Source organism: Plasmodium malariae, assembly GCF_900090045.1.
Source record: "Plasmodium malariae genome assembly, chromosome: 3".
Classification (NCBI taxonomy): Eukaryota; Apicomplexa; class Aconoidasida; order Haemosporida; family Plasmodiidae; genus Plasmodium; species Plasmodium malariae.
The window spans coordinates 235,787-252,917 of NC_041777.1; the positions used below are offsets into that span (position 1 = coordinate 235,787).

The 17,131-nt window shown below is 26.1% G+C and overlaps 5 protein-coding genes across 5 annotated transcripts; all 5 read right to left on the bottom strand.

Annotated features, from left to right (window-relative positions):
• Positions 1-529: 529 nt before the first annotated feature.
• PmUG01_03014200 (conserved Plasmodium protein, unknown function) lies at positions 530-1,228 on the bottom strand (the record flags this gene model as incomplete). The annotated part of the gene is made up of 2 exons (XM_029008768.1): positions 530-610; positions 842-1,228. The coding sequence occupies 2 exons, from the start codon at positions 1,226-1,228 to the stop codon at positions 530-532; spliced, it is 468 nt and encodes a 155-aa protein (XP_028859362.1).
• A 989-nt stretch (positions 1,229-2,217) lies between these two features.
• PmUG01_03014300 (conserved Plasmodium protein, unknown function) lies at positions 2,218-5,445 on the bottom strand (the record flags this gene model as incomplete). Its single annotated transcript, XM_029008769.1, has 9 exons — positions 2,218-2,318; positions 2,426-2,677; positions 2,839-3,004; positions 3,126-3,192; positions 3,333-4,431; positions 4,599-4,650; positions 4,945-4,972; positions 5,180-5,235; positions 5,443-5,445. 9 exons carry the CDS (start codon positions 5,443-5,445, stop codon positions 2,218-2,220), a joined length of 1,824 nt encoding a protein of 607 aa, XP_028859363.1.
• A 2,242-nt stretch (positions 5,446-7,687) lies between these two features.
• On the bottom strand, positions 7,688-8,737 carry P36 (6-cysteine protein; the record flags this gene model as incomplete). Its single annotated transcript, XM_029008770.1, has 1 exon — positions 7,688-8,737. One exon carries the CDS (start codon positions 8,735-8,737, stop codon positions 7,688-7,690), a length of 1,050 nt encoding a protein of 349 aa, XP_028859364.1.
• Positions 8,738-10,816: 2,079 nt separating this feature from the next.
• Positions 10,817-12,238, bottom strand: P52 (6-cysteine protein, putative; the record flags this gene model as incomplete). The annotated part of the gene is made up of 1 exon (XM_029008771.1): positions 10,817-12,238. One exon carries the CDS (start codon positions 12,236-12,238, stop codon positions 10,817-10,819), a length of 1,422 nt encoding a protein of 473 aa, XP_028859365.1.
• Positions 12,239-14,050: 1,812 nt separating this feature from the next.
• Positions 14,051-15,118, bottom strand: PmUG01_03014600 (6-cysteine protein, putative; the record flags this gene model as incomplete). Its single annotated transcript, XM_029008772.1, has 1 exon — positions 14,051-15,118. The coding sequence occupies one exon, from the start codon at positions 15,116-15,118 to the stop codon at positions 14,051-14,053; it is 1,068 nt and encodes a 355-aa protein (XP_028859366.1).
• Between the last annotated feature and the right edge of the window lie 2,013 nt (positions 15,119-17,131).

Sequence of the window (17,131 nt, forward strand, 5' to 3'; positions counted from 1 at the left end):
CAGGTAACACAGTCAAATTAGAATATGCGTATATATAAATATATATATACATACTTATATATTCATATTCGCACAACACTGTTCCTCTTTCTCTAGTGTGCTCATACATGATTCTAAATACTCAGTGTGTACAAGTGTATGCACATGCATAACGACTGCATATGGAATACACATGATAAAATATGATACAGCATCCTTTATGTTACTAATAAACATAACAGTGAAATGCACTTGAAAAAAAAATGTGCTCTTTACTTAAGAGCATTTCGATTTTTATATGTTTTTCTTTTTATTCTGTCACAGAAACTTTTTTACATTTGAACAAACAGATAAAAGGAAAAATTTGACGTGTACTACATTTGCACATTTAAAAGATTAGCAGTTAGTTAAATTTTCCTTAAATGGAAAACACATATATGCATATACATATATACAATCATACTTGCATGTAAATATGAATAACGTACAAAAAATGGGTGAACTGTCATCAAGTTCTTCTTATCATTTTAGCTCTTACAAAAAACAATTTTTATTTTTTAAAGAAATTTTCAATGAATTCATTTTGTTCGTGTACTCCAAGTTGTTTCTCCTTGTCAGCTATTTTCATTATCTAGCAAAAAATAAAAAAAAGAAAAAAAAAGAAAAGGCGATTAGTAACGTGAAAAATTGTCAAAATGAAAAGCAAAACTTCATTATTTTATATTTACACAAATTACACAAAATTCAGCGAAATGTTTCCCAATTTTTCTTTGCCTCTTATATATCTTATCGCTCATGGCTGTGTATATATATATATATATATACACATATATATATTTATTTATAGAAGCAACGAATACACCTGCACAATGCACTGAAATTGATGGTAGTCTAATAAGGGCAAGAATAGTATAGGAGAAATAATTCCTTTTTTATTTAAGTGTATTCCTTTAGACCCCAATCCATATAACACATTTAAATGAAAAGAGAGTTTTTTATCAACTTTTCTTCTGTATAATTCATCAATTATTTCAAGTTTTGACCAGTTAGAATTTAGCATTTTGGAGTTTACTAAAAAATTTAAAATATTATTAATTTTTGCTCTTGGTGGGGTGCCTGTTGATATTTTTTCAAATGATTTCTTCAAATTTTCATCTGTTAAAGAAATGCCCTGTTCAGATGTTTTCGTATAACCTTCACTTCTTCTAATTGTGGTAATTGGTCTCACTATATATGTATATCTCCCCATTTTACGTCTTTTCTTTTAAAGAAAAAAAAAAAAAAAAAAAAGGGCTTTTATTCCTCAAATAGTTATATTAGTTCTTTTAACTTATATTTGAATTGTGGGAAAAATTATTTGACAAAATTAGCATATCACATATCTTTAGTAGCTACAAAAATATAAAATAAAATAAAAATATAACGCACTCTTCATAAAAAAGCTAGAGTGGAGTACAAGAGCTTAGTTTACACAAATGCCGTATTTGAGTTAGCCTTCCTATGTTTCCTGATTCCCAAATGGTAATTAACAAATTTAGAAAAACTTTTTAAAAATAATCTTATTTTAAAAGATACATGTAGGGGATTATTTTACTCTTCCTCTTTTATTTTGTTCTGTGATTACAAATTAAAGCCGTGTTTCAATTTTTATGTTGTTTTTTCTTTTTTTTTCAAGCTGTTTCTACTTTTACGTAATAATTAACACTTATGGGATAATAAACTTTAAAGAGAAATATATATGTTTACTCTTTTAAAAAATTTCAAAAATGTTTTAAAATTAAGTCACAAAAAAGGGCAAAGGCATGAATAAAAAATGCTACAAAAGTTATGTGTACGGGTGCATACATATGCATATATATATATATATATATCTATATATATAATATATATATCTGTAATCTATCTTTATATATATATATATTATTAAATATACGTATATATATACATGTATAATGCGTACACATTAAGAATACCTAAAAATTAAAATAAATAACTTTAAAACGAAATCATATATATATCGAAAAAATAAAATTGGAAGAAAGTTCAAGTTATAAATAATTTTTTTTCTTTTTCTGAAAAAATAAAAATTAAATCATAAAAAGCAGGAAAGGTGGGTGGAAAAAAAATAAAAAAAAAAAAAAAAATATTTTACAGAATAAATTAAAATATACTTATATACATATGTGCAAACATTCTCAAGTTTTCATTTCTGCATTTTTCACTTTTTCGCTTCTCTTTTTAATTTTTTTCTGTAATACTGTTTATCTTCTTAACAAACTCGTCCCTTGAGGTGCTACTCATAAATGTTACAATGTACTGATTTAGTTTTTTCTCGTCGCCTGAGGGATCAAAAAGTGGGCAAAAATAAATGTACATATAAAATACGCATATAAATGTGTATAATAACTTGTGTCTTTGTGTTTTTCCCCCTTTTTCTAATTCTTACATATGTCCCTTCCACTAAACAAGGCAGACATACTTTTTGATGGTATAATTTTGAACCCTTCAAAAATATCTGTGTTTAAAAATAATCTACCACTCCCCTTTTGAAAACATAAAATCCTGAATTTCTTATTTTCTGTGTTTTTCATTATTTGTATTTTTACTGGTAAGTAACCTGCCCAGTCATATTTTTCGTTCTTCTTTATAAATTTGCTAATTTTTATGCTGCTCTCCGAGTATAACACCTCTTCGTTCTCTGTATAATTTAGGAAAGAGAAAATACGTATACACATGCACAAGTACATGCGCACATATAAGTTTGTACGTACGTAGGCATACATATATATATATGTACGCATGTATGCACATATGTATAAATATACATATCCGTATGTATAAATGTTTATATATGCATACCAAATGGGTTTTCCGATTCTGTCATTTTCACCTTCTTTTCATCAATAACACTTTTATTTTTATTTAAGCTTTTTCTTAGCTTCTCTACATCTATATTTACGTTTCCAAAAATGTTTAATTTTCCTACGTGTTCGTTGAACATTTTATTGGGTGAATTGTAATCATTCTGAAAAAAAGGAAGATGAAATTTATTCATGTCTTTTGCTTTGTTTCCTTAACCTAGCTGACGTATCTTACATATATATCATGCGTCCACGCATGCCATTTTTTTTTTTTCTTTTAATTACCATTGATGCAAACAAGCGATCATTTTTTTTAATATCACTGCATTCACTAACCCCACTCTCGTTGTCGCTGTAAAAAAAAAAAAAAAATATTGTAATTATGATGTGCAAATGTTTATATATACATATATATACGTATATGTATGCACACGTACATGCGCATGTAAATGTGAATTTTCAACCAAATTAAACACTACTTTTTAAAGTAACCTCTTTTGATTTTTATTCACGCTGCTTTGATCCGTTCCCTTGTCAAAATTTCCTTCGCCATATACTATACTATCGTCATCATTACCGGATTTTTCGTTATCATCATTTCCTTGTACTGAGCACTCTTTCATTTCAACAAATTTTCTAATACCCTTTTTCTCATGTTCATCCTCTTCTTCTTCTCCATTTCCATACTTTTTTTCTACAAAATATTTAACAGCTTTGTCTTCTTCACTTTCTTTCCCTTTTTCTTCATCTCCGTCATCCTCTCCTACTTCTTCGTCTACTTCTTTGTCCACTTTTTTCTCTATTTCTTCCTCTTCTTCCTCCTCTGCTTCTTCTTCTACTTCTTCTACTACTGCTTCTCCCCCTTCGTCTTCTTGTTCTACTTCCTCCTCTTCATCATCTTCCACGCATTCTTCTACCTCTATTTCTACCTCTTCTTCTTCGTTTTCGTCTACTTGTTCCTCCTCGTCTTCATCTACTTCTTTTTCTTCATCCACCCCTTCATCTACTTCTTTTTCTTCATCCACCTCTTCATCTTCATCTTCTTCATCCACCTCTTCATCTTCATCTTCTTCATCCACCTCTTCATCTTCATCTGCTTCATCCACCTCTTCATCTTCTGCTTCTTCGTCTACTTCTTCATCTACTTCTTCAACTTCTTCCCCTTTCTCTTCCTCTTCTTCCTGTACAGAATTCACATTATTGTCATTTTTATTTCCAACCAATTTTACATGCATGTTTCTTAGCTTGCCATCCTTCGATTTTTTAAGAATTTCTTTTTTTTTCTGTGTATCTTTTTCTGTTTTACTTTTTTCCTTTTCAATATATTTCTTTTTAATTATTTTTTTAGTTTCTTCAGCAAAACTATTTCTTGCATTTGCTTTAAATTTCTTTTTCTTTTTAATTCTAGAGTTTTGTTTATCTACTGTTGATGTTACGTATTCCTTATCTTCCTCTGTAAGTTCTTGTGGGGTTATACTTTCATTCTCATAATTATCATTTAGTTTATCTTCAGTTACTTCTTTTCCATTTTTACTCGTTTCACCTTCCTTATGGAACGAACAATTTTCGAATAATTCGATTTTTTTTTTACCTAAATTTTTTGTTTTAAAATGGTAAAGTAAATACATATAATTCATGTGCATACATATACATACATATGCATATGCATATACATATACATATACATATGTGTGTGTACATTACATTATCACTTAAAAATGCATATTTTGGGTTAATTTTTTTTTCTTTTTCTACAACTTATACTGTCTTTTTCGTTCGGCTCTGAAGAATCAAGATCTGTTTTTGCAATCTAAAAATGGAAAATAAAAAAAATTGCATAGAAAAACTGAAAAAAATAAAGTGTTAGTTATAGCTACGAGGAAAAGATAATAATTTTGTTTATCCCTCTTCTAATTCTTCCATTTTTTTGATGAATTTTTTTTGTTTTTTTTGTTTTATCGCTTATCACTTTAGCAGGGGAATTTATTTTTTCTATGCTACGCCTAACAAAGATAAAATTATATGTATCCGGTTAGTATGGGTCTTGCGTAAATTTATACATATATATAGAAACGCTAATATACAGGTAGATGCACACACATACCCATATATATATGTCAGACAACTTATGTCTGTATGTTTCTTATTGTATATATATATAAGCACATATGCATATGATGATTATGGATAAAACCAAAAAAAAATTATTTAACGTCATCAAGTCAAAATATTAATAATAAATATAGGTACACAAAGTTTATACATAATAATTTAAAGAAAAAAATTAAGTGGTTCCAAAATTTATGTAATCTTTTTTTTTTTTTTTTTTTATTTCTTACTTTTTGGAATTCTTTATTTTAGAATTGCCATCCTTCGACTTGGGAAAATTTATTTTCTACGAAAAGTGGGAAGAAACATATGAAGAGCATGTACATATATATATATATATATATATATATACATACAAATATGTATATCGTAACTTCAGAAAATTGTGCATCATAGGTCTATAAAACGTTATCATACTAAATATAATTCGTTATACTATAAATAATACATTTTTATACATATTTTTTTTCTTATTATATTTATCTTTATCTACCATAGTGGTTATGATATGTCAATTGAAATTAGCCACCTCCTTAAAGATGTGTGTATAAACATTTAAAAAAAAGATTATAAAAAAAGGTTAATGCTATTTTATAAATATATACGCAATACAAACAAACATATATATATATATGTATATTTATGAAAACACTCTTCTTAAAATGATAAAGGAAAAAAATATATTGTTCCCCTTAGTTTTTGACTTCTCTTTTTATATATATATATTTATTTATATTTCATCAATTACTGCTCGTTTATTCGTGCACAGTTATTTGAGTTTATTTACTCATTCGTTTAATCATTCACTTATTTTTTTAATTTACATCTTTATTTACATTCATTTATATTCACATTCACATTTACATTTACGTTTACATATATATATATATATATATATACATATATATAGATAGATAGATACTTGTAGCTAACATTTCATTTCCGCACATTTATGAACAAACTAAAAGAAAGAAGATAAACAATTTTTATTTTTATCATTAAACAAAATAACATTTCAATTTTTTTTTTTTTTTTTCAAAGTATTACATAATCATATCCATTCAAAACATAAAAAGATTTAGTAGTATGCATATATATAATAATATATAAAAAATTAATAACAACTCCACAAATTATTTATTTTTTTTTTTTTTTTTCTGTTTATCCCTTTTTGTCATACGGCTAAATCAGCATTCCACTGTGATGTTTTTTTTGTTTCGTTATACTTTTTTTAATATTATTTTTGTTTTACTTTGCTTTGTTTTGCTCTGTTTTGCTTTATTTGGTTTATTTTGTTTATTTTGCTTCATTCTGTATATTTTGCTTTATTTTACCTTATTTTGGTGTATTATATTTTTTTTTAAATTATTGAGAAATACTAAGATACGCATCCATTCGTATAATCAAATAAAATTAAAACATAAATTATATGTAAAAAGAAATAGTACTACCTTTTTTCAAAAAAACTAACCTAGTTATTATCCTGACCCACTGGCACTTCATTGAAAGAACAAAAAAAAAAAAAAATAATATATGAACACATATACACCTATCGTATGTGTATAAAATAGTATGTATGAATTAATACGTGTATTTATCACATTATATGAAATAAATGGCACACTAAAGAAAAAAAAAAAAAAAAGAGAGCAAAAGAATTAGGGAAACAAAATGAAAAACTTTAAGAATATAAACACATGGAAAAATGAAGGAAAGCAAAGAGAAGAAAAAAAAAAAAGAGCTAATAAAGAACAGAGCTAATATTTCTTTCTTTCTCTTAAGCATATTTGAAAGATCTCATCATATAAATAAAATAGAAACAAAGGTATGTGCTTATTAAGTGTTAATGATGATTGTATTTATTGCTTCAATCATTATACCAATACAATACATTATTGTATTGTTTTTATTTTTAAATTAATACAATGTATCTTTTCAATAAAAAAAAAAAAAAAAATATGACAAAAGTTAAACAGAAAGAAGATGCCTAATATATATTGTATTTTGTAAGAGTATTGTTTATGTTAAACAATATAATTAAATAATTTTTCCTACATTAAGCTAATTTCAAATCATAATGAAAATAATACATTGAAGTGTAGTAAGTCCAAAAATATGTTGAAGAGTGCAGCTTTAATAAAAAAATAAAACAATAGCGAACTGAGTAAGAATAGTGTGTGTGTAAATGTTTGTGCATATCATTGTTATTTATATATTTTTTTTGTTTTTAGTTTAATTATATGTAACAGTGAACAACGGTCATTTGAGTAAAAATAAACGGATGGTGGTACTGTGGGGGATAAATTATATAATAAAATATACATGTTTGAAAATTTTGCTTAATAATATATTTACTCTATTTTTTATTTGTTTTTAATTTAAAAAGGGCAAAAAAAAAAAAAAATATTATAATAAAACAAAATAATAAAAGATCTAAAATAAATTTTTTAATTAAAAATTGTGGAACGTAGAACGCAACACATGAATCACAAACCATGGAATATAAAGCATATTCATTCTTTTAATTTTATGCATTGAGAATAAATCAATATTTTAGATACAACAAAAAAAAAAAAAAAAAAAACAAGGAAAAAAGGAAAAATAAAGCCAAAAGCAAAAGAAAATGTATGAACTTCTTATTTGCAATTTTAAAAAATTTGGGAGAAATGAATAATATTTTTTTTTCCCCTTCTTCTCAATATCGCTTCATACAATATTCTCGTCATGCCATCTTCTCATCACATGTCCTTTGCCGTTCGAACGTAAAACATGGCAACTCCTTTCCAATTGGAATAAACACAAGAACAGGTAAACAGAAAATCGCGAGATATATTTTTAGGAACCCATAAATAAGAAGTTGTGGAAAACTTTAGAAAATTCTTGTCTCGGGGAAAAGATGAAAGTTCAGGATAATACTTAGCCTCAGGTAGTAGATTGTTTATACTCATCCTTATATAATTTAATGTGTACATAGAAAATGATACAGTAGCAAAACAGTTAAGGGGATCTAACTGCCCGTATTTACTTTCTTTAATTGTATAATTATTACAGTTAATCCCAATAATGTCTTCTGGGTAAACATCCATTTCACAAAGGAATGATTCATCCTTCGAAATTGGTTTTGATAGGAATTGATGTTTCCCTCTATTATTGCCAAAATCACATCCCTTAATAAAATTTTCATTCGAATTACTATTATTATTATTACTACTATTTGATTTTTTAATGTTTATTTTAAGATAAGGTGTTATCCCTTTATTCTCCTTTGAACTATCGCAAATGCATACAATTGTTACATCTTCTTTTATGATAGGTGGTGCATATATACCCAAGTTGTACCTTTCGAATATATTGTAATTTTCTAATATAATTCCAGGCAAGGTGTCATAAATTTGTTCTTGTTTATTATCAATAATAAGTCTGTCTTTTATCCCCAAGTACTTAAAACAGTAACTCGAATTATATGTCTGCTTGTTCCTAGTGTTGTAGTTTGGACAAAGGAATTTTATTATTTTTTTATCATCATAATCAACTGTGCAAAATTCTTTTGGAAAATCTTTTAAATTACATATGTAATAATTACCTACCTCCAGTTCTTTCAAATATAACATATAAACGGGCGAATATAGATAGAGATATATGTACATAAGAACCAACAAAGAATAAAATATTTTCCTCATCTTAAAACAAAAAAAAGAAAACAAAACAAAAAACGAAAAAAAATAATAAAGGAGAATGAATAAAAACAAATTTTTTATAACTGGAAAACATGCGTTAATTTTGTGCATTGTATATTGTACAATATCATACCGAAACATAATAAAAATGAGCTGTTGAAGAAAAGGCTCTTGCCACTTTCAAATTTTTAAATGAAGTGAAACCAAATGTGAAAAAGAAGAAAAAAAAAAAAAAATCATTAGCATGAGCATGCGTATACGTAAACATGCATATATATTATATATATATATATATATATATATATATATATATATATATATTTATTTATTTATATATAAATGTATATATATGTGCGTACACATATGTACATTTGCATATTCTTTTTCCCTCTTTTTTTTCGCGCCGTACACTTTTATTGGTCAGGATGTTTCAAACGGGCGTAGACTTTTGTAGTTAATCAAAGAACTTGTATTACAGCAATTTTTCATAAACTTCAACTGCAAAATAATATTTCAGACATTTTTCAAATCTTACTCATTTCATACATTTTATGCATCTTGTATATTTTTTTTATATTTAAAGTACTTCAATCAATATGACATATGACGAAATTTCATTTTTTCTTTGAATTATTTTAAAAATATAGCATGCATATATAAAATATTTTAAGAAAAATAAATTAAAATTTATAGAGGAACAATATTTTTTTTAAAGCATGCAACCAAGAGTATACATATATATATATGTATACATTATATATATATTATATAAATAATTTTTTATTTACTCCTTTACACATATATATATAGATTTAATCTCAAATGTACTAGCTCAATATTGCTTATCCTTAGTGTTTTTTTTTTTTTTTTTTTAACTTCATTTTCCAAAATTAATAATACCTTAAAATTGTAAAAATTCGCCTTTAAATAATATTTAACAAACAATTTTATTGACGTTACACTTTGTAAAAAATCCTTCATATTACAACCACTATCCTCTTATAAATTTTGTATTTCATTGCATTTTTTTTTTTTTTAATTATGTGATTTTTTTTTTTTCGATTTTTTTTTTAAATGCATGACCTATTCATATAATTATGAACATATGAGAGAAGTGGAAATGAGAAAAAAAATAAAATAAAACAAAACAAAACAAAAAATAACAAAACAAAAAATGACAAAACAAAAAATGACAAAACAAAAAATGACAAAACAAAAAATGACAAAACAAAAAATGACAAAACAAAAAATGACAAAACAAAAAATAACAAAACAAAAAATAACAAAACAAAAGAGAGTAGGCCTTAAAGGTGATTACACTTTTTGATAAAATCCACACTTTAAAAATTTTCACATTCTGCCATTTTTGTGAATTCCTCGTATTTTTGCCTTAACAGTACTTATGTGCAGTTTTCATTTAGTTCATTTTTTTTGACTTTCATCAAAATGTTGAGTTCATGTTTAAAATGGATGAAAGAGAAATTAGAAGAAACAAACTGTTTTGTTTACAACAGATTAAAATGTTGAATTGTGTAAATTAGTGACTTGGACACAAAAAGTAAAAACTATATGTTAGAAAAAATTTAAACACACAAAAAAGAAAAAGTCTGTATTGTGTCTGTGTCTGTGTCTGTTTCTGTTTTTTTTTTTTTTTTTTTATATATATCATTGGCCATATCAATAAAATACAGCACACTTTTGTATACATGCATTAAGCAAAAGTGTATCATATATATAGAAGTACTTAATAAAATGGCACATGTGAAAAGTTAAAAAATGATTGTAGCACATTTTTGCATTAAAAAAAATATATCATTGTAGAAGCTTGAAACTGTAAAAATGTATTAAAATGAAAAAGGTTAAATAAAGTACAATGAGGTAAAATTGAGTAAAACAAACGTGTAGGTATAAAAACTTGAGTGTGTATACGGATTTGCGTATCTGCGTCTGCACTTCTATGTCCGAATGATATAAATAAAAAATGGATTTACCCCCATGTGCCTAGTCGTAATAGGAGAAACAGTTCGTGCATAACTGTTGAAGTATGTATTTAATTCCATATATGTGTTAAAAAAAAAATAAATATGAGATCACATATATTGCTTATATATATTTGTGTGCGCATGTACATATATCTATATCTATATATATATATATATATGTTCACATGTAACCACCTAATCAGAAAGATTATGTATGAATCAGTAGGAATAATATAACTACCAAAGAGCTGAACGACTCGAACTGAGAAGAAGATAATCCAAATAGATTTTGCCAAAAAGTTCTTTTCTTTCTTCGTCGTGGATCTCCATTTAAACTATCTCCTACATTATACTTATCATAAATATTATCATTATATGATTTTTCCGCTTGATTATTATTAATGCTATTACTATTATTACTACTATTACTATCATCATGTTGTTTACTTTGTACCTTGCTTCGGTTGTAGTAATCTGCATTATATTTTGAATCACTCCTATTTAATTTATTCGCTTCGTTTTCATAGTTTTTTTCATTTTCTGGATTTCTCAAACTTTTATAAATATTCCATTTATTATTATAATATATGCTATTTTTATTATCATAAGGATCTTGAGAGTCGTCTTCTTGGTATCTTTGTCCCATGGGTTCAATATTTGCCATCTCCTCGTCCACTGGCATGTAATCTCTTCGTTCCTCAATTTGTTCTATATCATCTTCATTATCAAATAATAAACCATTTCCTTTATTTGTGTATATATACATAGTTCCTACATACCTGTCTCTTTTACAAACACAACTAATTTTTATATTTTCTGTTATAACATCTGGGAATACGATATAAGATACATATGAATGAGCTTTTGATAAATTTACATCAGTGGCTGGATCTGGAATAACTCTAGAGTTTGGTATTAAATTATTGGATGATAATATAATATCACTCCCATAATAAACATTATGAAAACAATTATTTGGTATTAATTCTAAATTATCATTATAATTATTGTTGCTTTCTTTTTTATAACAATTTATCCCTACAACATCCATTGGGTAAGCATGTATAACACAAGAATAATTTTCATTGAGTGCTACGTTATTAGTTAAATCTCTTCTAGATAACATATTATCTCCAAAATCACAACCTTTTATTTTCTTTCCTGTTTTTTTATAACTTATTTTCATTATTTGTTTAATATGACTTTTATATTCTCCATAACATATGCAGCTAATATCAAGATCTTTGTTGGAATAAGGTGTACTATAAAATGAAAAGTATTCAGTTAATGTTGAATTATTTGACTCAAACACATTTTGAAAAATCTCATACGTATCAGTTTCTGGAGAATATTCATTAGGGTTGCTCTGATTCACATATGACTTAGCAGCACAGTTTTCCGGAAGTACTCGTCCTTTAATACTAATGTCCATATTAAAATTACAACTAAATAATAATAACTTGCCAAATTCATTATTTAAAATACATTCCTCAAGTTCATCTGCATTTATATTCACAGAGCACATATTCACATTTCCTATGCTTATCACTTTTTTTATCACATTGCCATATGTTAAGCACTTGAAAATGCCTAAAACAATGTAGTACAAGAAAACTTTTTTGGGTTTCATATTTTATCCTCCCTTGCAGCACATAGCAAACAAGCAGATGGCAAAAGCTTCACGTGAAAAGTAAAAACGAACAAGTGAAAGGGAGCTACAATAAAATAAGATATATCAACAGAGGAAATACGCGGGGAGCATAAGATGGGGGATATTCAGGCAGTGAGACAGTGATCCGTCTTAAAATGAAGCAAATATCTAAAGGTAAAGGAGGTCAAAAAATGACAAAAAGGAGACAAAAAAGAAACAACAAAAACCGTAAAAAACGACAAATAAGTGACAGAAAAAACGACAAAAAAGTGACGGAAAAAACGACAAAAAAGTGACGGAAAAAACGACAAAAAAGTGATGGAAAAAACGACAAAAAAGTGATGGAAAAAAAGACAAAAAAGTGACGAAAAAATAATGAAAAGGTGGCAAATTCTATATATGAACTGAGCAAAACAAATTTGTACCAAATTATTATTTTTTATCTTGTCTTATGGAGATGTTTGAACCATAACCTTAAGACTATCAAAAAAAAAAAATTATATTCCTTTAAAATTAAAATGTGTTAATGTATGTTTTACTTCGAAACGTAATTAAAATTACGCTCAAAAAAAAAAAAAAAGGGTAAAGTGTGAGCATGTAATATAATATAGCGTTTTAGACAAAATATCAACGTTTAAATAAATCCATGTGATAATATTTTAATACTTTCTCTCAGCGACACAAATTAATGTTTTTAAAATGGAAAAAAGGAGTGAGGTGTAGAAAAAAAACATAAATTCATTTTTTTGGCCAGAAAAGCAAGAACCTGTGTAAATGCACGAGCTGTTTGTAAATAATCAAAAGTAGGAGGGACCTCTTTTCTCCTCTTTTTTCCCCCCCCCTTTTGCTTTATTAATTTTTTGTTGCATGCAGCCCATAATACTCAAAAAAAAAAAGGAAAAGGACCTGTTTGTAATTCATTGAGTGTATAAATTGAAAGAAAAGAACAAAAAAAAATATATATATATTTTTATATATTTTTTTGTGAACACATATATATACTTTGTTTGTTCACCATTGCTGATATACTAATAAGAGTGAAAAAAAAAAAAAAAGAATTAAAATTTCAACACAATTTACTTAAATCCACATAAATTTGTTTTTTTCCATTTTTTCAAAATTTTAAAAAATTAAAAGGATCATTTTTCTCATTGATGCTGATAATTTAGAGAACCTCCCACATGCTGACATTTTGAACTTCTTTTTATTTTATTTTATCTTATTTTATAACATTACAACGATAAAGTGAAATTGTTTAACATCTTTCGCAACTACAGTTTTTAGACCGTTGTACAAATGTTGTAAGCAATTAATTTTGAGAAAAAGTATTCTACATGTAAACAAATATACTTATGGGTTTATTTATTCGAATCATTTGAAGCAATGGAAAAACAAAAAAACGGAAAATTATGAATTGAAATTAAATATTAAAAATTACAAGTGAAAAATTATAAATTAAAAAAAATGCTCAAAATGAAAGAGGAATTGTATATAGCAGTGAGGAAATTAATTTGTTCCAATATTATATGAGAGGAACATTTACGCGAAATGTTACCTATTTAAAAAATAAAAAATTAAAAAAAATATATATATCGTTTCTCATGTTCATTTGTTGTACTATTATATATCAGATTCCATTTGTTTGTTCTCTTATATTTCTGTTTGCATATGTTGGAACACTTCTTAACGTGTGAAGAGCAGGAATGGAAGCAAATAAAATTACACCATTATGCGCCTATGAATGTACGTGGGTTATATCACTTAAATGTATAAATACACTCAAAGGGATAATCAAATGCTAGCTAAAACTAAAATAAAAAATAAAAAGGAGGAATATTGTCCTATTTTGGAAGACCCTTTTTGTGCTTGGTTATTTCTATGATCAGTCAAAATTTTTTCGTTTGTTGTCTCATTATTTGCACTATTGATAGGATATAAATTAAAGTTCTTTATTAAACTTAAAGAAAGGGTACCAGCATAAACATTTGCAGATACCTGATCAGCAATTGTACAGACGCACTTTACTTTTGTATTATCTTGTATACGAGATGGCAGAAATATATAAGACAGAAAATTCTTTGTTATTATATCATTATGATAAAAAAAGGGTTTGGGTATTACTTTAACTCCATTAACTAATCCTTCAATTTGTGTTTCTTCATTATTATCAGTCAGAACTGTATGAAAACATAATGATGGTAAAACAATCACATTGTTATTTTGATCAATAGCTGTACATTTAAAAGAAATTATATCCTCTGCCTCACCATTAATATCACAATTGTTTTCATATTTTAAATTTACATTTTTTTCTAAAGAATTCGAATTATATTTTTTTCTCTCATTTTCTGAAAAATAGAAATTACATCCTTTAACTTGATTTTTGCTGTTCTTAGAAAATTGTATATTCATTTTGTGAGCCTTTTGTCTCCCTCTATCAATACAATAACAAGATGCAATAAATGTTTCTTGTATAGTATGAGGTATATACATATTATATGTACTTCCTTTATTACTCTTATTTATTAGTATGTCAGGTACTAATGTTTGTATACTTTTCAAATCGTTCCTATCTTCATTATTAGTTCCTTTTTTCATTTGATTAAAACATTTGTTCAGATTATTTATATCTAAATTGTCAAAACGAGCAACACCATTATTTTCATTATCTAAAGTATCTGTTGGACAATACAAGTTTACACCCTTACCAAAATCAATACCCACGAGACATTCCTTGTCTTCATAAAATTCTGAATAACATAAAGGTATTCCATTCCTTTCATATAAAGAAAAGACATTCTTTACTAAATGTAATATACTCACTAAAAGGGATGTAATCGAAACCAGTGTGAAATTCATAATCGAACGTGCTAAAAAAGGGCTTAAATTTTTTTTTTTTTACTGTATTATTTGAATTTCACGAAGTATTTAATAAAAAAAAAAAAAAAAAATTAAAAAATTAGCAAAGTAATAAATTCAAAAACTGATAAATTGATAAAATGACAAATTGGCGAGTTGACAAATGGACAAGTTGACAAATGGACAAGTTGACAAATTTACAAGTTGACAAATTTACAAGTTGACAAGTTTACATGTTGACAAATTTACAAGTTGACAAGTTTACAAGTTGACAAATGGACAAGTTGACAAGTATACAAATTTACAAGTTTACAAATTTACAAGTTGACATATATTAGTGAACTCCTGTTTGTGCATAAAATGTTACGTGATAAGGAACAGAGAAGGATGCCGTCTTTTCAAAAGGGACGTACAAGTTTTGTTAAAGTTTATTTTTATATTGACGAATTGAAACAACCAAGTTTATTCAAAATGTATTTTAAGACATGGAAAAAAAAAAAAAAATGACAAGTTCTATTGTCAGTGTGCTGCAAAAAATGACATGATGTTGTCTTTTGCATGCTCTCAAAAAACTTATATATATGTATACCTTTTAATAAAATGCAATTGTAATTTTATAAATTAATTTTTTTCCTTTTCCATATATATGCATATGTATTTATATGTATACATATGCATATACATCCGTATAACTAATTAAAGCAAATACAACGCAAAACCATTCCCGTGAACATTTCTCAAAACTTCCATCGTAAAATGAATAAAGTGTTTCGTAGAAAATAGACTTTTTTTGTATGATAAAAATGTGTTTCCATAATAATTTACAAAAACAAGATTTAATAAAACATAGTGTCTCTCTGTATGCATGTAAACAGTTACTGTTCTTCAAATCATTATGTTTCAATGATGTACCAATTCAAAGCAACAAGAAACGCTTAAACATTTTGAGCAGAAGAAACCTTCATAATTACAACAATAAAAAAAAAAAAAATTCAAAATAATTAATTATAATAATAAAGGAACAAAAATTAAGAAAAATCAAAATAATCAAAATTATGCCTATTTAAAAATATTTTGGAGCACAAAAATTGGTAGCAAATTGAGAAAAAATATACTTTTCCAAATGTTAACATTTTTACATTCCAAAAATGATATGTTACAGACCATTGATCAGCCATCTTTGTCCTTTTCTCTTATTCATTCGATTGCTCACATATTTCTACATGTTATCTACATATACATGCATTGCACAAGTTACATATATTATGTCATTTTCATATCAAACACGCACAGATTTATGTTAAATTGTAAAAATAGGCTTAAATTACATATTCTTGTTAAATATGGAATAAACAATTATAAACTTCATACTGTATTAGATTCCATAATAGCATTAACAATAATAATAAAAAGAAAATTCCTTTTTGTGCAAACAAATGGCGATATATTTACGTACGCTTATAATTAATTATATTTATGTACATAAATATTACTATACCAACAGAATTAAGAGCTCATTTATGAAGCAATTTAAAATTTTAGCTAATATATATATATATACATGCATACTTACATATACATATAAACACATGTTCACCCACATATTGAACAATTTTACTTATAAGCATTAAAACAAGTATTGTTAAAATATATTAACAAATCAAACATGATGTATATTTTATTTGTCGCATAAGCGTATTACAAAAGAGTATCGCACTTGAGCCTACTTCTCATGCTTTAGTAACGTTTCCATCACTTTAAAACGTACACGTACATATATATACTTATACATATATATATGTATATATATATTGCACATTCACGTGAAATATGTGCTTCCCCTCTTCGTATTAAATAAACACTATTGTATATTATTCTTTAGCACTTGATGTGAAAAGGAAAAATTTATAAGGAGGTTTTGCAAGTATGACATATCTTATGAATGAGCCAATAAAGGTGTTTATAGCTTCTACAATTTTACATCCTATACTTAAAATATTTTTATTTCTTGCA